This window comes from Colletotrichum truncatum (genome assembly GCF_014235925.2).
Source record: "Colletotrichum truncatum strain CMES1059 chromosome Unknown Contig_0005, whole genome shotgun sequence".
NCBI lineage: Eukaryota > Fungi > Ascomycota > Sordariomycetes > Glomerellales > Glomerellaceae > Colletotrichum > Colletotrichum truncatum.
In genome coordinates, this window is record NW_027222402.1 from 3,971,557 (window position 1) to 3,992,488 (window position 20,932).

The window sequence follows — 20,932 nt, forward strand, 5'->3', positions numbered from 1 at the left end:
TCGGCGGAACTATCTGCGTTCCATCCGATACAGACCGATTACAGGAGACAGCCGAGTTCATCCGTAACAAGAACGTCAACGTGGCCATGTTGACCCCTTCTTTTGCAACGACCTTGACCCCTGAAGAAGTCCCCGGCCTTGAGACGCTTCTTTTGGGAGGCGAGGCTTTGAACGCGCAGAATCTCGACACCTGGTTCGGCCACGTCAAGCTTATCAACGCCTACGGTCCTACTGAGACTTGCGTCGACTGCGTCTCGCATATCTTCACCTCGGCAGACGAGTTGCCGGCAACTATAGGCCGGAGCCAGAACGCGGCTTCATGGATTGTGGATCCCGAAGATCACAATCGTCTAGCCCCAATTGGATGTGTTGGAGAGCTGATTGTGCAGGGATATACCCTCGCCCGTGGTTATCTTAATGATACCGAGCAAACCGCCAAAGTCTTCATTGAGAATCCCGCCTGGCTTGCACAGTTCCCCAAGACACCGCAGCCGCTTCAAAGATTCTACAAAACTGGAGACCTGGTTAAGTACAATTCAGACGGTGCCATAGAGTACCTTGGCCGCCGCGACAACCAGGTGAAGCTCCGAGGCCAGCGCATCGAGCTCGCTGAAATCGAATACCAGATCAAAAAGGCTTGTCCCACCATTGAGCACGCCGCAGTAGAGGTCATCAAGCGGGAGACCGGAGATACCTTGCTTGGTTTCGTCACCTTCCGTGGGGACGAAAGCAAAAAAGCTGAAGTTTCATCTCAGGGCCAGCAAGACGCAAACCTCACTCTCGCCCCGACTAATGAGGTCACCGATGCCGAGATTGTCTCTGTGTTGGCCAGTCTCAAGGCTGCGCTGCCTGAGTACATGATTCCCTCCGCTATCCTCACCCTTTTGGAAATGCCTTTCGGAGCATCTATGAAGCTCAACAGAAAAGCCCTTCGAACTTTCGGAAGCAGTCTAGCGGCCGAAAGCCTAGCAAGCAAGGCATTGGTAACCACCCATAAACCATCCGCCTCCCGCCCAACCACCGCAGTGGAACTGAAGCTTCGTGATCTGTGGGCTCAAATCCTCCATAAGTCTCCAGAGACCATTGACAAGAACGATAACTTCTTGCGTATTGGAGGTGACTCCATCACAGCTATTCAGCTTGTCACTCTCGCCCGCAAGAACGGCATCACCATCACCGCCAGCTCCATCTTCAAGGATGCCAGACTGAGCAGCCTTGCTTCGACCGCCACACTTGTTGACGGAGAGTTCGTTCACGTTGAAGCTCTACCTTTCAGCTTGATCAACGCGTCTTCGGTTGATGGGATCCTTAGCCAGGCTGCCGAGCAATGCGGTCTTGCTGGTGTTCAGGCCATTGAAGACACATACCCATGCTCCAAGTTCCAGGAAGGCCTTATGGCGCTGGCCGTGAAACAGCCTGGATCTTATGTTGCGAAGCTTCTCTACAAGATTCCCGGTGACATTGACTTGGACAAGTTCAAGACTGCATGGGAAAAGACGGTGGCTCTCTTCCACAACCTGCGAACCAGGATGGTATTCATTGACGGCGCTACGATCCAGGTGGTGCTGCGAGACGAGGAGAACCAATGGGACTTCTTCGGAGATATCAGCGTCCGTGACGCGTTAGCAGGCACACCAGAGATGGCTCACGGTTTGCGCCTGTGTCGATACGCCGTGGCCAAGGGTGAGGACGGCTCAAACTACTTTGTTCTGACTCTCCACCACGCCATCTACGACGGCTGGTCTTTGGGCATCATCATGCAAGCCCTGCACAAGACATACTACGGTGATGATAATCACGAAGTCGTCCCATACTCTCGGTTCATCAAGTATGTTACCGAATCCGACTACGATGCCGGTAGTCGATACTGGATGGAGCAACTTCGCGATGTCAAGCCAGCAACTTTCCCGCCCGTTGCTCGCGTCGTGGAAACTCCAAAGACATGTATCACTAGCAACATTATCAGCTCCCCGGTCTCGACTGACTCTGCCGTGACCAAAGCCACGATTCTTCGTGCGGCCTGGGCTATCTTGCTCGCTCGGTATTCCGAAGACACGGATGACATCTGCTTCGCAACGTCAGCGTCCGGCAGACAGGCGCCGGTGCCGGGCTTGGAAGACATGGCTGGCCCGGTGGTCGCCACGGTTCCCCATCGTATTCGTCTCGACCAGGAAAAGCCCATATCACAGTTTCTTCGCGATGTCCAGGAGCAGGCGGCTGAGATGGTTCCGTTCGAGCAGTTCGGTCTGCAAGAGATTGCCAAGTTGAACGCCGAGACGAGAGAAGCCTGCAACTTTTCCAGTCTGTTCGTCATCCAGCCGGCCCAGTCTGCCGATGATGCTGATGATGACGCCTCGGGCCAGGTCCTTGTTACGGCCAGCGCTGAACAATTTCACGGCAGCGAGTCCATCGGAGGCTACTTTAGTTACCCTCTGGTGGCGCAAGCTCATGTGTTTGATAATTTTGTCGAGTTGAGTCTCATCTACGACGCCAACATTCTGCCGGAATCCCAAATGCTGGCCCTCTGCAATCAATTCGACAATATTGTGCAGCAACTTCTGCCCCAGAATCAGAGTCCTTTGGGAAGCTTGTCTGTTGCGGGGTCTTTCGATCTTCAGCAGTCGATCCAGTGGAACGACGAGTACACTCCCATCGTCAACGCATGTTTCCACCAGCTTCTCGAGGAGCAGGCGGTCCGAAGACCATCTGCACCAGCCGTCCTCGCTGCTGACGGGGAACTCACCTACGTCGCCCTGAACAGAACCGCAAACAGACTCGCGCACCACCTTGTCAAGCTGGGTGTCGAGGTTGGTGACCTTGTACACGTCTGCTTCGAGAAGTCTGTATGGTTCTTCGTCTCAATCTTGGCCATCAACAAGGCCGGCGCCGCCTGGGTACCGCTCGATCCATCCCATCCCGAGGAGCGTCAGAAGCAGGTGACGACTCAGACCAAGGCAAGATTCGCGCTGGCATCTGTCGCAAATGCTCAGCGAGTCGCCAACCTTGTACCGACAGTCATCGAGGTCTCAAAGGCTCTCGATGAGAGCCTCCTAAAGAACTTCAAGGCCGAAAACAGCAGGGCTGCGCCCAAGACCAGCGTTGGACCTCGAGATATCTGTTATGTGCTCTTCACTTCCGGCAGCACCGGCACACCTAAGGGTGTTGTTCTAGAGCATAGATCTGTCTGCACAAGCCAACTAGCAGCCGGAAAGAGGCTTAAGATGACGCGTGATGTACGCATTATGCAGTTTGCCTCGTACGTCTTCGACATGTCGGTCGCAGAGACAATTATGCCATTGATACACGGAGCTTGTATCTGTGTGCCTTCAGAGGATACTCGGTTGAGCGGTCTTCTTTCTGAGTTCATCCGCAACATGCGCATCAACTGGCTTTTCCTTACGCCGGCTTTTGGTCGTCTTATTTCACCTGACGACGTTCCTGATGTAAAGCTGCTTCTTCTCGGTGGAGAAGCTTTAAGCCGTGACAACCTCGACAGGTGGCTCGGTAGGGTTCGACTCATCAACGCTTGGGGCCCGACCGAGACATGCGTTTTCGGCACCATGCATGAATGGACCTCGTCCGCTGAGTCTCCGTCCCCACTTACTATCGGTCGACCGATCGGCGGCTACTGCTGGATTGTCGATCCCCGAGACCACAAACGGCTTGCGCCCATCGGATGTGCCGGTGAGATTGTCTTCCAAGGCCCCACTATGCTCCGCGAGTATCTTGACAACCCCGAGCGCACGGCGGAGAGCACAGTCCGAGAACTACCGGAGTGGGCACCCAAGCTGCCCGGATTCGAGAGGTTCTTCAAGTGCGGCGATTTGGGACGGTACAATGCAGACGGAACCATCGAGTTCATCAGCCGCAAAGACACACAAGTAAAGATCCGTGGTTTGCGTGTTGAACTTGGGGAAGTAGAGTACAGTATTCGTGCCGTCATGGACATTGAGGAGGTTGCTGTTGACGTCTTCCGAACCGAAGAACGTGCGATACTCGTGGCATACTTTGGCTGTGGCAACGAGAACACTGAAGACGACGGTGATCTCTTCCTAGCCACCTCTCCTAACTTTGAGCGCCGCGTAAGGGCCATGGTCGGCGATCTGCGTGCCCAACTACCGCATTACATGGTGCCTACAGCATTCATCCCATGTCGGAGACTACCTTTCGTTACCTCTGCCAAGCTTGACAGGAAGAAGTTGCAGAAACTCACGGCCGACCTAGACCGCGATCAACTGGCAACTTACTCTCTTGTTGACGCACAGAAGCGAGCTCCCGTTACGGCCATGGAGATGCGTCTTCAAAAGATATGGGCTGACGTTTTGCGTCTGCCTGTGGAGTCTATCGGTCGAGATGACGACTTCATCGCCCTCGGAGGCGACTCCATCGCAGCCATCTCCGTCTCAACTAAGGCCCGCGAGAGCGATATTTCCATCACTGTCGCCAAGCTCTTCGAAGACCCACGTCTCCTCGCCGTCGCCGCCACTGCTACTTGGCTGAGCGAGTCCCCGTTCAACGACGACGCTGAACCCTGGAGCTTGATGCCGAGTGACAGCCGAAATATGATTACTGAGACGGCCATCGAGCAATGCCGAGAACACCGACTGCTGCTCTCAGAGTCCATCGTTGATGCGTTCCCCTGTACGCCACTGCAAGAGGGTCTCCTCACTCTTGCAGAGACAAGACCGGGATCGTACATGGCACGCTTGACGATTACTGCGCCTGAGGGGCAGTCACTCGACATCAACCGGCTCAAAGAAGCCGTGGCCATGACCGTATCGGTTTGCACCAATCTTCGGACCCGTTTCCTCTTATCCGCGCAAGGCCCTGTTCAGATCATTGTCGATGAAGTGATGACCTGGCAGCAACCAGATGAGCTCATCCGGCTCTCGGATGCCCTGTCTACTGCTGCGCCTACGGTCAGTTACGGATCACCGCTATCCTACTTCACACTTACCAGAGACGACCAAGACCGGGTTTCTCTGCTCTGGGATGTGCATCACTCCGTTTTCGACGGCTGGACAATGGGCCACATGATGCAGATTATGCAGGAGGCCTATTACAACGGCAGCGTATCGACTCAACCCGTCTCCATCGCCAACTATGTCAGACACACACAAGCCGTGACCGAGGAAGAGTGCCGCTACTACTGGCTTGATCAGCTCGACGGAGTCGACTCCACCAAGTTCCCGAGCCTCCCCGTCGGCATGTCCGGTTCCGAGGTCCGGTGCACTGGCACTTTAACCCGCCGCCTCCGTATTGTCGAGTGGCCCAGATCCGGAATTACAACCCCCAGCCTGTTACGTGCTGCCTGGGCCCTTCTAGTAGGCCGGTACTCGGAGAGTGACCGCGTAGTCTTCGGCGGTACCGTGTCCGGTCGTACTGCATCTGTCGTCGGCATCGAGAGAATTCTCGGTCCTACCATCTCCACCGTCCCGATCCAAGTTCACGTTGACAAGAGTCTAACAGTGGGCGATTTCTTGGGCAAGATCCAGAAGCAAGCGAACTCAATGATTCCTTTTGAGCACACCGGCCTCCAGAACATCGCCAAGTACAGTTCAGAGGCACAGGAGGCCTGTGATTTCCACAATCACCTTGTCATTCAGCCTGCGCCCCCTGCCACCGACGAACAGCAGCAGGCTTCAGGGCTCGTAATCACCGATGTTGCCAACGAAAACGAGAGCTTTGATATTTATCCTCTTGTGATGCAGTGCAATGTCGGATCCGACAACACTGTGGACGTCAGTGCCTCCTTTGATCCTCGTGTCATCCCAGAGACGCAGTTACGCCGAGTTTGTGATCAATTCGGACACGTTGTCAACCTGTTGGCCAGCGCCAATGAAACTTTAAAGATGTCTGATATCAATGCGTGCGGTCCTCTTGATATCGACCAGATTCGGGAATGGAATTTCGAGACTCGGCCACCGCCAGAGGCCGTCCGCGCTTGTGCTCATGAGCTGATTCATCAGCAAGCCATCAAGAACCCGAGAAGTGAGGCCATCTACTCATGGGAAGGTAACCTGACCTATGGTCAACTCGACGCTTTGTCAACAGCCTTGGCTGCCCACCTTGTCGGCCTCGGTGTCGGGCCGGAGGTTCTGGTTCCCATGTGCTTTGAGAAATCCAGGTGGGCAGTGGTCGCTATGCTTGGTATTATGAAAGCCGGTGGTGCTTTCGTGCCTCTGGATCCCTCATACCCGGCCGACCGCAAGGAAGAACTTGTACGGAGAGTAGATGCTCGGGTCGTTGTGGTATCGTCTGCGATGGCTGAATCCTGCGCCAGCTTGGCACAGCATGTCGTTCAACTCTCCTCCACGACGATTTCTCAACTTTCCTCTTTCTCCGAGCATCAACCAGCATCATCTCTTCCCTCAACTTCGTATGAGAGCCCGGCCTACGTCATCTTTACTTCGGGCTCGACTGGAAAGCCCAAGGGTGTTGTCATGGAACACATGGCCCTTTCATCCAGCATGATGGGCCACGGCAAGGCATACGGCCTTTCTTCCTCTTCTCGCGTGCTTCAATTCTCCAACTTTGTCTTCGACGGAAGCCTCAGCGAAATCCTGACCCCCTTGGTCTTTGGAGGCACTGTTTGTATCCCGGCCGAAGGCGACCGTATCCATAACGTCGCTCGCTTCATGAACGATGCCGGTGTGAACGTCGCAATGCTTACCCCGTCATTCGTTACTACACTGTCACCCGAAGATCTTCCACGACTCAACACACTCCTACTCGGTGGCGAGGCCTTGACAAAGCAAAACGTGGAACTTTGGTTCCCCCTTGTTGACAGACTCATCAACGCCTACGGACCAACCGAGACCTGCGTCGACTGCATGTCCCATATCTTCAAGTCCGCAGATGAATCCCCTACCACAATCGGCCGCAGCCAGAACGCAACAGCCTGGATTGTAGACCCTGATAACCATCATCAACTAGCCCCTATCGGCTGCGTTGGTGAGCTTCTCGTCCAGGGCTATACATTGGCCCGCGGCTACCATGATAATGCGCAGCAAACCCAGGATGCTTTTGTCGAAAACCCTGGGTTCCTGTCCGCCTTCAATACCACAGCGCCCCCGCGCCTCTACAAGACGGGCGATCTCGTTCAGTACAACCCCGACGGTACCATCAACTACATTGGCCGCCGTGATACACAAGTCAAGCTACGTGGTCAACGTATCGAACTCGCTGAAATCGAACAAGTGATAATGACGGCGGTTCCAGAATTGGTTGAGCATGCAGTCGTTGACGTCGTCTCTCGCGACTCGGGCGACGTGCTCACGGCTTTCTTGTCCTTGTTCAACAGTCACCAAGATAAGGATACAAACGACGATGATTTCACCAGCAACCTTGTTTCTCTAGATGAAAGTCTCCAGGAATCCCTCGCCTCCATCGCCGAGGCCCTCAAGCGCTCGCTCCCCGTCTACATGGTACCCGCCACCACCCTCGTACTCAAACGCATGCCCTTCGCCTCAGCCATGAAACTTGACAGAAAGAAGCTTCGCCAGCAAGCCGTAAATCTCCCCGCCGAAGTCACCGCCGCATATGCCCTCGAACAGCGCTCAACATTCCGTGAACCTACCACGGAGCTGGAAGTCAAACTCCGCAAATCCTGGGCTCGTGTCCTCCAGATTCCCGAGGAGTCCATCAGCACAGACGATAACTTCTATCAACTTGGTGGTGATTCTATCCGAGTCGTGACCCTTTCTAGGTACATCAAAGACAACCACGACGTACAGCTCGGACTCTCTGAGATCAACGGCGGCAACTCAACCATCCGCGGTATGGCAAAGTACATCGAACAAGCATCCGCCGTTGGCGCCTCCGCTGCGCTTCCCTTCGTGGATTTGATGAGCAAGATCACACCCTTGTTGGAGGAGACATGGTCAGCTTCTCAGGAGGAGCTTCTAGCTCACCCACTTACCGGTCTACCCGACAGAGCTACTGTTCTTCTCACTGGTGCCACCGGCTACCTTGGCAATGAGATTCTCAAACAACTGGTGCAGTCGGACAAGATTGGCACCGTCGTTGCGCTCGTTCGCGCTCCTTCACCCGCTCACGGTCTCGAACGTGTCAAGAAAACAGCAAAGATCGCCTCGTGGTGGGACGACTCGTACATCAGCAAGCTCGAAATCTGGGCTGGAGACCTTTCGGTCGAAGGCATGGGTCTGGATAACAACCAGTGGGCACGCATCTCAGGCCAGTCTCAGGAGGCCGTTAATATCGATGCCATCATCCACAATGGCGCCTCCATGAGCTGGACCGCAGACTATGATCGTGTACGCGCCGCCAACGTTGAATCCACCGTCGCTCTCGTCAAGGCCGCTGCTGCCTCTCCCCGTCGCGCCAGATTTGTCTACGTCTCGGGCGGAGCCAAGGCCGACACGCAATCAGACCGCGCCAGCTTCGCTCAGATTCTTGGCCACGGCACCGGCTATGCTCAGACAAAGTTCGTTTCTGAGAGCATCGTCTATGGCATGGCAACGCGTCTTCCAACCAGCCAGAACCGCTTATCCGTCGTCAAACCTGGCCTTATCATTGGTACTGCCAATGAGGGCGTAGCCAACGTTGACGACTACCTCTGGCGTGTTGTTTCCGCCGCCACGGCTTTGGGATCCTACCCATCGGAGCCTGAAGACTACCGAATTCCGATGCTCGACTTAGGACGTGTCGCTGGCGCCGTCATGACCCAGCTGTTTGCCGGTACACAGGAGGTCGTCGAAGGCTTCGTCGATATTCCCGATGGCGTGTCCGTCTCCGAATTCTGGGGCCTAGTCAACGCGGAGCTTCGAGAGCCCTGCACTCCAATGCCATGGTCTGAGTGGCTTCCGTTGGCTCACGCGCATATGGAAAAGGTTGGCGACACTCACCCTCTGTGGCCAGTGCAGGCTTTCCTCGGCGAGATCGGAGCGCCGTCCGGAGAAGATGCTCCTGCTGCAGATGGTGAGCTGAGGCTCGCCGTTCGGGAGAACGTCAAGTATCTCTCCCACGTTGGCTTCTTGGCCTCTGCGCCTGGAAAGCAGGGCTCACTTCAGGAGGACGTCATCAAGCGTACGGAGACTATCAAGTTTTAAGGTCTCAATCATCTTTCTTTTGTAACGAATACTGTCGTTTCCTCCAAGGCGGAAGGGAGAAGAATGGTATTAAATGGTTGATGATGGTTTTCTTTGTTTACATTCTGTCTTTTCCAGTCTGTCTTGTAATGTTTTCTAATGGCACCTTTCGATGTCATACTCACGATGCGTCTAATCAAGACGAATTTCTTTTGTCATTGTCTCTATCTGTTATTCACATCAGGCACACTCATCTGGGCTACAAATATGAATAGAAATGACCTGAATTAAATACATTCTACATTAATAACCTGTGCTTTAAAAAAACTCGCAAAGTCTTATGTGCTTTCATTGATCATGCATAAACAACTGACTGATGATAAAGAAACTGGCTTTATGTCAATCGACCAAGCGAGGTGGAGTCTACATTCAAAGCAGTGTCCTATTATGCGTAAGACGTTCGCGAATTAAAAGTCACCGGCTAATTAGATAAGAGGGGCAGCCCTTGTCACACTTCCAATTCGTAACACGCATCTCTGACAGCTTGTTGATGCCTAAACCACCGCACCATTACATCTTCAGGATCATAACAAATGCTTCCATCATCGACATGGAGCTATGTAACATCTGTTCTAACTTGGTATTGGAGTTGAAGTACCGTCAGAGACAATGCCTTGGATTCTACGATGAAATACTCAACAAGTCCCAAAGTCTTGGTCTAGGCCGCGACGGCTGTGGTGGCTGCGCGTTCTTTTGTAAGGTTCTTCAGACCTCCGGACGATGGTCACATCGCCTATCAGAGCTCTCAGGCCAAGTCGTCTTTTTTTACTCTCTTCGTCTGGATGTGAAACAACCAAAAGACAACTCTCACACCTACAGTGTGGATGATTTGCTCCTTGATCTGTGCACGGAAAAAGAAGAAGCCAGTGAGTGAGGAACCATCAAGTGTCATGAGAAAGCAAGGCTGAATTCCGCAGATCCGCACCCGGAAATCGATTATTTGCATCCAGTGGCTGCTAATCCTCTCGATGAAAGCTGCCTCGCTCTGGTCCGTTCCTGGATGGAAGAATGCAGAGCCCACAATGGTTGCTCCATTTCTGACTCTACTGTACTCCCCAAAAGAGTCATCGAAATATCAAGTGATCCTTCAGTGGCGCCTAGATTACTTGTCAGCAATGGGGAAGTAGGCCAGTATTGCGTACTGTCACATTGCTGGGGCAAGACACCAGTCCTAAAACTGACGGAATCGCTTAAACCCAAGTTTCAGAATGGGATTCCGATTGGCTTACTTCCAAAGACCTTCATCGATGCAATTGTCATTACGCGTTGGTTGGGGTTTCAATATCTCTGGATCGACGCCTTATGCATTAGTCAGGATAACGCAGAAGACTGGGCAGAAGAATCCCAGAAGATGGCTTCGTATTATGGCAGGTCAGCGCTGATGATATCAGCAACCGTAGCAAAAGACAGCACTAAAGGTATTCTTCACGACCGACACGTTCCAATATCTCCCATCATGGGTCGGGAAATGACATACTGCCTACGCCAACGGCTGCTTCGATGGGATTGGGACATTAAACGCTCCGTCTTATCGACCCGGGGATGGGCTGCTCAAGAACGAATGCTCGCTCCTCGTATCCTACACTTTACAAAACGCCAGCTCATTTGGGAATGTTTAGAAGGTTTCAAATTTGAGGCTTCAGGTATCCAAGAGAAGAAAATCGGAAGAGGTCAGACCGATCTGGATTTCAACAAAAGCAAGTTACAACCCTATATCACAAGAGCATTTGACCCGCCGATTAACCTCGGCATCAACGAAGCAAAACCGAAGGATATACTTAAACGAGTTCGCGTCTGGCAGCAGTGCGTCGATGAATATTCAAAGCGCCACTTGACAATACCTTCAGATAAATTTCCTGCTATATCTGGAATTGCTGCAATCATAAACCATGATGGAAAGATGGGGCAGTATTTGGCTGGTTTATGGAGCAATCATGTTGCCGCCGGACTCGCTTGGGGAAGGCAGAATAACATCCTGGCTCATCCTCCCTCCTACAGGGCACCCAGCTGGAGCTGGGCAAGCGTGGATGGGTGGACGAGTTCGTTGATCCTAAGCTCTCGTTCACAGTTACTGGAAACTCCTAACAACGATACGGGTAAGTTGTGGGCAGACAAGTTCGATATCGCGCTGGTGGATCATAACATTAATATGCACGATAAATCAAATCCTTACGGAATCGTTTTGGAAGGGTCATACATCACTATTGAAGGTACTTATGTCACAAGGGACGAGTTTTTGCACTTGGCCGAGGACCTGTCGAAAATCGAATTCGATGGACCGACCATAGGACTGGACAGATCCGATGTTTTCACCTGCCCTTGCTGCAAACCTTCGGGACCCGATGATGCGGAAGCTTTTTCTGACGAAGAGAACCTGGACTTACTAGAACGACTTCGGGAATCTTCCAAGGGGGATGCACATTTTGATCTGTGTCTTTTCCTTTTTGCGGATGTTTGGCATAACACTAAAGGTTTTGTCGACTTGCTACACCTTCGCTGGACGGACGAAAATAAGGGAGTTGCTGTACGAGTGGGGATGTCGAGAACGACAATATGGGAACATCAAGGATCTAGGGAGAGCTTTTGTGAGACGTTCCTTGCAGCTGATTGGAAACGAAGAGCAGTCAAACTGGTTTAAATATTGTCTAGCCAAGTGTCTATTGTTTTCTCATCCTTTCCTTATAAATCTAGGAACACGATCTTCCGGCTCGTAGTAAATCCTTGATTTGTTATCAGACTACTTTTTGTAGTGCAACCTAATTGACCAAACCACAATCTAGTCATTGCAGCTAAGATGCTCGCTGATATGATCCTTCTGGATCCTTTGAGTCCCGAGGAGGTCAAAGCCTTAGCTGGCCATTAAGTCCACTTGTAAGCATGACGAGGCAAGTCAACGCGTATTACCTATGAGGACTACTTCAGCATCTTAGTAAGAAAGTGCGCATCTACCAGTGTCTGACTGCATCTTTGTAGCCCTTTGGTTATACTCTCTAGCAGCATAGCTGACAGGGGTAGCAATTTGACATTCTGCCTCCACTGCAGTAAATATGGTTCGATACTAGTTTTCCTTATTTACAAGCTCATCCCAATTACTTTCATTCGACTTGAACTTCTAAAGCAGACAGTATCAGGATGCCTTCTTGAAAATTAGTAAAATCCCACAGCTTGCTGGCGTTCTAAGGTAACATCATTTTTAAATACTTGTAGATAAAATAGTTTAAAGATAGTTTCACCATACCAAGCGCAGTAAACCACAAGAAAACTATCAAAACTTTCCATGATCATAACACAGAGTGAGGTCAGAATACCTTCTGACCGTGGCACCATACAGAACAACAGACATAAACAATGATCGCATACGGGATCAATTGCTTAAGCATTCAACTCATCTAGTTCTGCATCAATCGAAGGATCGGAATAACGTAGATCCGTCAGCCATCGTCTCTGTGGATACCAAGTTCCCCGCACCAACTCCCACATGGAAAAGGATTTTGAAAGACGCATTAAGCAAGCGTTGGCTGGCATAGCCTCCTCAACCAATGAACCAATGTTTGATCCTTGGACTAGAAATATGTCTCAGAGAATAAGCTATATTTAAAAGTGGAAAGAAGTCTGTATAGATACTTCGATTATGTGCGATCGGCCAGCTAGTAGATGTACTACTACAGAGCCTGATTTCATATGTGGCTGTTTTTGTGTTAACTGCCTGGTGGGACGCGTTACCCCTGTCAGTTGGTTAGACGCATTTAATAAGTCTGCATTGTTTGCCAAACCACAGTAGGTAAACCTACATCTATTTGGCTTGGGATATGAGACAAAAAATGCACATCCGTAAGCACACTGAGTACGCAGGTTATGACGTGCCGCCTTGGCGAAACCAGTCAGTGATTTTGAGGCGCGATCGAGCTTACTGTCCATATCCCTTGGACCACTCAGCCGAAACAAACTTTGGATCGGACAGTAAGCTGTGCGCCATTCCGCGCCGTGACGGCTCCTATCGCCGCTTCGAAGAGTAACAACCTGCCGCCCCGGTCTGCAATATACGGCTCTCAGCTCTACAGGGGACTCGATATACGTAAGCTTTCCAGTGTCTTGCTTCAAGATACTAGCGAGATGAGGCTGTGCTCGCAATGAGTTTGCGACAAGACGGGCGCAGCAACTGCTTTGGAAGAATGTCGTGCCAAATCAACAATAGAGAGGTCGGGAGGGAATAGCATCATTACCTACCCATGGGAGCACATCTACCGTAGCCAAAAGAACCTCATTGTACTCTTTCTCGCATGATTAACTCGTCCATTAAGTCTCTTTCTCTGACACAAACGATATTTCAAGGCAACTAGACTCTTTCGAGGCCAATCGATACCTCAATAGCCATAAATTTATTCGAAATGGTAGACAACGGTAGATACAGTGCGTATTTATCTTTCCTTGTGGTCATAGCAGGAAGAAAGTCGAAACAGAGCTGACAATGGTCGATGCAGCGGACGGGAGTGTCTGGTTTTATGACCCAAACAAGATCGCGCCAATCGTCTTTGCCGCCATCTTTGGTGCTTCAGGACTTGCCTATGCCTGGCAATGCTAGTACGTGAACCATACGGTAGAAGTTTGTGTAAATCTGCGTTCTGACAATTCGAAAAGCCGTTATAGATGCTGGAAGCTCACAGGGTGGGGCGTAGCCGGCGCCGCGGTTTACTGTGCCAGCTTCATCGCTCGTGCTATGGGCGCTGCAGACTACAAGAATCTGATCATATACGTCGTACACTTTAACATTGTATATGCCGCGCCGTAAGTCCTTTTTCTCTTTCCATCGGAGTCCGATTCCCCGACGGGGTGGCCGCGGCTCCCGAGTCGATGAGTTAGCAGAAAGCCATCCCACTTGTCAACGAAAGAATCAAGTAGCCGGTTAGCTAACCCAAATCCGATCACTCCTCTCGCAGGCCCTTATTCGAGATGCTCAACTACAGCATCCTAGCCCGTGTAGCCTACTACCTCCCATACCACTGCCCGATCCACCCAGGACGTCTCAAGACCACTTTCGTAACGCTCGCTACCATCATCGAGGTCCTTGGTGGTTACGGTGCCTACTACACCTCCAAGCGGAATGAGCCTGAGAGTGAACGAGCCATTGGGCGCGGGTGCCTCGCAGCGTCCCTGTTTCTTCAGATCGTTGTCCTTGTCGTCTACGTCGCGCTGGCGGCTGTCTTTCACATCCGTGCCCGTCGTACCCGTAGCGCGCGTGGCTCCGGTACCAACATTATACTATGGACACTTTACCTCAGCTCCCTTCTGATTCTTGCCCGCACCATTTTCCGCGTTGTTGAGTTCTTCGGCCTTGACGCTTTCCGCCCTGAAAAGCCTGGATTCAACCCATTGTCCGTCCCGCGCGTCGTCCGTTACGAGTGGCACTTCTATGTGTTTGAGGCATCCATCATGCTCTGCAATCAGCTCCTACTCCAGGGGTTCCACCCACGCATGTACCTCCCTGAGGGCAACGCTGTATACTTGGCCCAGGATGGCGTGACAGAGCTTGAGGGACCTGGGTTCAAGGACCAGCGTCCCTGGCTCCTCATTCTCATGGACCCGCTTGACTTCATTGGTATGATCAAGGGAACCAACAGGTCGACGAAGTTCTGGGAGGACAACGGCTTCAGTGAGCTGAGCGAGCCCAACTCGGAGACGGGTAGTCGCGTCCAGCATCACGACAGACGCAAGCGTTGATTAAAGTCTGGAGAAGGCGGGCGATGAAGGGCCTAGGATATCGGGCCCATCTGATATCTGGTTCAGCAGGATTTGGGTAGACTAGGAGCCGTAGACTTATGAGTTATGTCGGCGTGTCACCCATGGCACACATAGCGTTCATGTTGTTTCTGGATATGATTGATTAGATAGATTGAATACGCATCTCCCCTCGTCATTTCTCATTCATGCTCAACTTTTGTGGGTGGTTATAGTGAAATTGGTGCCCTTTTCATTTTTAAAAAATGAGAAATGAACCTTTGGCCATAACGAACTTGATGTTCTACGCATAGCCTCGGCGAAGCTAAGGCCATTGTAATGGATCCATTTCAAGATAGCTGCTCAAGTGACGCAATTATCAAAATAATGTAGAACGATTGTTGGAGTGGAATTAAATACTGCCATCCTAACGCCCCGTCGCGCCCCATTCTATTGTAAAAACGTATACCTTTATACAATGACCAAGACATTCCCAAAATTGTAGATTTACTCCCCGCCTCCCGCCGACAACTCGAATAACCTCTTGAAAGCCGAGTCTTCCTGGTCCACGAGCTTCTTTGGCTCGTCATACTCAACCACTCTACCCGAGCTAAGGACTGCTACTCGGTCAAACTCCATGATGGGCTCTAATTTATGTGCGATGGCGATCACCGTCCATCCTTCAAAAGATTCTTGCACGAGCTTATATATGATTGATGAAGTATCTTCATCCAAGCTGCGGCGTGTTAGCTCCTATTCCATGAAATATCTTGGTGGAGGGTGTTGCCTTACCTGCTTGTAAACTCGTCGAGTATAAGTACCTTGCTCTTTTGCAGCATTGCTCTTGCAAACACGAGCAGTTGAGACTCGCCCCGGGAGAAGAACTTGTCGTGAATGATCGCGTCGAGGCCGCCTCTTTGCTCGACTTTGTTCCACAAACGCACCTTTCCCAGTGCCTGCTTAATTTCCTCGTCCGATGACGTCTTCTCCGGATCGACATTCAGCCGTACTGTTCCGTCGAATATGAAGACGTCTTGGGGCACGGCCGTCAACCTGGATCGCACGTGCTCATGGGGAACAGTAGATAGATCAACGCCATCGATGGTGATGCTTCCAGAATCCAGCTGCATCAAACGAAGGATGCAGAGAACCAGGGAGCTCTTGCCACTGCCGCAATAAGTTAGTCGCTAATACTTGGGGTTTCTATAACGTAGACATACCTTCCACTTCGACCACAAATGGCTACCTTCTCACCAGGCTTAATAGAAAGATTGACGTCGTGTAGAATGGTTCCTGAGGATCTAATGTATAGTTAGTATGTGAAATGGCTACTTGTTCACGACGAAATACGTACGGATAGGAAGCCGTGAGACCACGCAGCTCTATCCCTCCCTTGTTCGGCCAGTCCTCTGGTGGCTCGGTCAGGACGTCGTTAGGATCAGCTTCCTGCTCTGTTGTAATGGAAAAGTCGCGAATGCGAGCGACGGCGCTGATGGCAATTTCCAACGTGACCCACGATGTCAAGGCGGCTTTGATAGTACCACTAAATGAAAGGATGTTGCTCAGGGCAATTCCCATGTAGCCAGGTCCAATCTGTTCTCTCAAAGTAGTTGTTACTACGATCAAGACTATGGCGATCACCGCGATCATCATGTCCACAGAAAGGGTGAGCCAGCGCTGAATGCAAAACAGAAGATAGTTTGGTCTCTGCGAGATGTTGAGCAGATCCAAGTTCTTCTGCTCAAACTCGTCCTGACGCTGAAATGCTCTGATTGTGACGAGGCCATCCAGCGTTTTTATCAGTTGCGAATACAGAGGTGCTTTGTACTCGATGTCTAGAAGACGAATCTGCCTAGATGTACGGAGATAAAAGTGCTGAATGGCGTAAAAGATGAGTATAAGAAATGGAAGTAGGATGGCAATGTAGCGAGAGGCAACGGAAATCATCACGAACTCGGCACAGCCGAAAGCGACGCCTATAAGCTCAGTTTATCAGCACCTCTCATGAATCGTCTTCAGTTTGATCTATACGCACCAACGGCTAAACCCAGTGCCGTACTGGGCAACTCCATGTCAATAAGCTGTAAGTCTTGGCTGAACCTATTGACAGTGATACCGCTGTCCGTGGCGACGTGGAACGATAACGGGGCCCTAAGTGTGTTTAGTAACAAGAAGTCGTGAGCGAAAAGCCATGTGGCTGATACAACTTACTTGGATGTCGTATCCGCGAGAAGACTATGGAAGTGAGTTCCCGAGTTGTTGATGATGTTAATGAAAAGTTGCCTAGAAAAGAACCTGTCAGATAGCGTCTCTGAAACATGGACTTTCGAAGCCATACCATGCGCCCACAGCAACAGCAAGAACTGAGCCTACTCCGAGAGCCACATAGACACCAAGCCATTTACCGAGATTCGCTCCAGGATTCCTGGCTTCTGCCCACCATTTGAGCCAAATATCTGTTTATCGCGTCGAGATTAGCTACGATGTATTATTGCGGTAGCAAATCTTGACTCACTCGGAAAAGAGCTGCAGAAAGCAAAAACGACCATCGAGAGGACGAAGCACACAAGTGGCCACCACCCAGCAGATCTGGCGTAGAATCCGTAGACAGCGGAATCGCCCAAGCGACGGGCCGCCTTTGCCTGGTACTCTATATCGACAACGGCCGTCTCACCGGCTTGCACTCTTCCTCCAGCTCGCTGCGCAATTTGGGCGTCGCTTCCTGCACTGGCATGAGTGACTGCTTTCATGCCCCCAGGTCGGGCCTCGAGCTTAGAGGACAGCTCTGCCGGAGTGCCAACTTCGCTAATCTGGCCCCTTTCATTGAGGAGCACTACTTGGTCCGCATACGGTATGCGTCGGACTGCCTTTTCGTTAGACATGGCACAATGTGGTTTTTAGGGGCTTGTTACTCACCGTCAGAGGACGCGACCACGACTGTCATGTCAGCTTGCCGGAGCAGCCCTTGCTCTCCGAGCAAGTTATGGAATATTACGTCTTCTGTCTCTGAATCTAGACCGCTAAAGGGGTCGTCTAACATGAGGAATTCTGTTTTAGAGTACACAGCTCTCGCGAGGGACTACTATCTGTCAGTTTCAGTAAGATGCATGCTCTCTTGGGTATCCTACCAGACGATGTCGTTGACCACCACTCATGGATATTCCCATTGTTCCAACAACGGTTCCTTCCCCCTTAGGCCAGTCGTTCAAATCCTGTTCAAGGTTACACGCTGCAATTACCTTGCGGTACCACGACTCGTCAAAATCCGCCTGGCCTAGAATGATATTTGCAACTGTATCATTAGGCATCCAAGCGTTCTGGTCACAGTAGCCAACCCTGGGATAATTGATACGAATAGTCCCTTCGAAACTGGACAGCTCACCCAAGAGGGCCTTGAGTAGGGTCGATTTGCCACACCCGACAGGTCCGAGAACAAGTGTGAAGGTCTTGGCTCGGATTTTCAAGTCGCTGATGTCAATGACAGGCTCAGATTCGGCGTCCCAGGCAAATTTTCCCTGCAAAGATGCGACGATTTTGTCACTGATTCGAGGCGCTGCTGTCCGAGTTGGGGCTCTTTCTTGTGGTTCCGGTTTCTCTTTGATGGCTTCATCAACCGTAGCAGGCTCTGGGCCGCTCTCCCAGGGAAACTTTCCATGTTTGGATGTAACGACTTTTTCATCGAGTTGAGGCGTCATATCCTGGACTGAAATCTTTTCTTGCGACTCTGATTCCTCGCTCACAGAGTTGCTAATCTTAAGGGGCATTTCTGTCTCAGCGGAGATTTTGTGTTCCCCTTCCTGAGATAATCTGTTGTCCTGTCTTTCCTTGCCATTTAAGTAATCTTGAATACGTTGAAAAGAGGTTACTGATCCAGCCAAGATGGGGAGCGCAAGAATGATGTCCCCCAGCGGCCGATTTACCAAGGTCAACAGCGAGTAAGCCGTAAAGGCGCGCTGAATGTTTAAATCGGAACTGGATTGCGCTGCAAAAACGCAAAAAGTAAGGATTGGAGACCAGATTGGGATGCAAATCACTTGGTATGGTTAGCGTCAAGGTGGAAAGTAAATGAAAATAACCGCAGGAGGGAAAAGAACACGTACTCAGCACCAAAGTTGCTCCTAACAATTTTCTGTATTTTTCCGACACACCAAGTTCTTTGGTTCTCAAGTCACGAATTAGGGAGAACACAAGGTCACTCAGTCCGGAGATCTTGAGGGATTTGATGCTTCCAAGTACCTTGGAGGTAGTCGTGACGCGATCTTGTGAAGCGCGGATCCAGTTTGCCTGTGACGTGCCAATTGGTATAGAAATTATGGCTGTCACAACAAGCACAGCTGCAGAACATTAGTTGATGCGTGTGAGGTCATAAAATGGGACATTACCAAAAACGATGGCTACTGGCATTGCACATGCCGATCCGAGTTGCCGATAGATCAGGTATATACCCACAGCAATTTCTACAAAGGCACCCCAAATATCGTGGAGGTAGACCACGCCTTGTGTGATTGTCTCGACGTCGGTCGTGACTAAGGTCAAGGCGCCTTCAGGGCTGACGTCTGGCATCGTCATGTCGAGTCGCAATGACTTTTGGTAGACCAAACCAATGATACTTCCTCGCATTACCGATGCGGCTCGGTACGCGCGCCATTCGTACTGGCCCGTTGAAATCTACGAAATCACCACGATTAAAACACTGATCTAACTGGAAAGGAAATATTGAAAACAAAACTCACAGCAATTCCAGTATAGACTAATGCGTAGGCGCCAATCAAACCGTAGCCTGTGTTATTGTCTGAGCCACCTTGGGGTCTTGCAGCCAAGCCAATGCCCAGTTCGATGAGAAACGGTTGTGTGTACGTGAAGCCTATTTGGCATATCTTGGGGATGAATGCGGACATGACCTGGCCCACGAAGCACTTAAGCCAAGTTATGTACAAGGCGCCGCCGGCAGTTTTGTCGGGAACTGAGACCATGTATAAGTATTTTGTATAATGAGTGTCTCTTTTAACCGCACTTACCCTTCTCCCAAGCCTCACGATACGAGCGGTAAAGAGGTTCAGACTCTAAACCGGGTTCAAGTGGGTCAAGGTCTTCAAGTGAAAGGTTTCTCTTATACCCCCCAATAAAGAGTGATTTTAGCCAGAAGAAGGTGCTTCTGCTGAGGGTGCCCGCAGTCGTTGACTTTGCGTAAGCACGGTAATCCGGCAGCAGAATGCGCCGCTTTCCAGAGGACTCATGGACGAGCATGCAAAAGCGCAATGCCAGGCTAACAGTGAAAATAGGAGGTACAATTCTACCTGGCTCGGACATCCACAAGGTCCGACATCGTGGGAGGTCGAGTATGACGGATAAGAGGAGGTACGCAAAGGGGATGAAAGACGGCTTGACATTGCGGTCATGCTCGAGCCAGGTGAGAACACAATAGGCGAGAGAAGCCGCCAGCACCAGAGCGGCAGTTGGAATTGTTGCTTCAGTCTTCAGCATGGCCTTGCCACTGGCCCAAAGGGCGAGTAGGGCCGTGCTACAGGCGAAAACGCAAATGGAGGAGACCTACATGAAAAGTCAATTAAAAGGGAAAGGTGATTGCATCTTTGATTTGAAGAGAAAAGTAAATACGACTCGAGGTATGATGAACAGTTACTTACAACTTTCAGCAAGCCTTCAATGTTTTGGACCGTCTTTCTATTCATGTAATACAGCTGGCCCAGCCTGAGTGGAAGCACAAGCAAAAATATGCATTGGAGAGGAATGGTAAGAATGGTCTCCTCAAACTTCAACGTAAAGTCGAATCCGCCGCGACAGTTATCTCCGGCCCATGGGCCGAAGGACTGATCGGGACAGTCCGGCCGTAGAAGTGGCGACGACATATTGAGGAAGGGTGTGGATCCGAGCCGGTGCGGGTCCGGGGCCGGAGGCGGGCCGGTCCGTCCTCTTGCCGAAGATGGAAGGTGCGAAAACGCGCGGGGGTTGATTCTAGCGGTTTGGGCGGTTATGTTTCGCAGAACGAACCTCCTTTACGGGCAAATGCAGCAATGGCTGGCCAAGAGCTTCTGTTCGGCGGCAAATCAGCACCAATCAGGGAATTTCCAGCGATGGTGTCAGTTTTG

The 20,932-nt window shown here is 51.1% G+C and overlaps 5 protein-coding genes across 5 annotated transcripts in view; 4 read left to right on the forward strand and 1 right to left on the reverse strand.

Moving 5' to 3' along the window:
* The window catches only part of CTRU02_209148 (NRPS protein), a gene marked incomplete at both ends in the record, with an annotated part of 38,088 nt that extends 29,017 nt beyond the window's left edge, over window positions 1-9,071 (forward strand). Inside the window, one exon of the mRNA XM_070205214.1 lies at window positions 52-9,071. Coding sequence (XP_070061289.1) covers window positions 52-9,071 — 9,020 coding nt within the window. The remainder of the gene's footprint in view (window positions 1-51) is intronic.
* A 1,247-nt stretch (window positions 9,072-10,318) lies between these two features.
* CTRU02_209149 (uncharacterized protein) lies at window positions 10,319-10,492 on the forward strand (the record flags this gene model as incomplete). The annotated part of the gene is made up of 1 exon (XM_036732776.1): window positions 10,319-10,492. The coding sequence occupies one exon, from the start codon at window positions 10,319-10,321 to the stop codon at window positions 10,490-10,492; it is 174 nt and encodes a 57-aa protein (XP_036575519.1).
* Window positions 10,493-10,566: 74 nt separating this feature from the next.
* CTRU02_209150 (uncharacterized protein) lies at window positions 10,567-11,748 on the forward strand (the record flags this gene model as incomplete). The annotated part of the gene is made up of 1 exon (XM_036732775.1): window positions 10,567-11,748. One exon carries the CDS (start codon window positions 10,567-10,569, stop codon window positions 11,746-11,748), a length of 1,182 nt encoding a protein of 393 aa, XP_036575518.1.
* A 1,830-nt stretch (window positions 11,749-13,578) lies between these two features.
* Window positions 13,579-14,828, forward strand: CTRU02_209151 (RTA1 domain-containing protein; the record flags this gene model as incomplete). The annotated part of the gene is made up of 3 exons (XM_036732774.2): window positions 13,579-13,691; window positions 13,749-13,895; window positions 14,048-14,828. The coding sequence occupies 3 exons, from the start codon at window positions 13,579-13,581 to the stop codon at window positions 14,826-14,828; spliced, it is 1,041 nt and encodes a 346-aa protein (XP_036575517.2).
* A 504-nt stretch (window positions 14,829-15,332) lies between these two features.
* On the reverse strand, window positions 15,333-20,692 carry CTRU02_209152 (ABC multidrug transporter; the record flags this gene model as incomplete). The annotated part of the gene is made up of 15 exons (XM_036732773.1): window positions 15,333-15,561; window positions 15,618-15,992; window positions 16,046-16,126; window positions 16,180-16,801; window positions 16,861-16,976; window positions 17,037-17,108; window positions 17,164-17,281; window positions 17,341-17,688; window positions 17,742-17,904; window positions 17,954-18,858; window positions 18,926-19,159; window positions 19,208-19,493; window positions 19,559-19,788; window positions 19,844-20,375; window positions 20,471-20,692. The coding sequence occupies 15 exons, from the start codon at window positions 20,690-20,692 to the stop codon at window positions 15,333-15,335; spliced, it is 4,533 nt and encodes a 1,510-aa protein (XP_036575516.1).
* Between the last annotated feature and the right edge of the window lie 240 nt (window positions 20,693-20,932).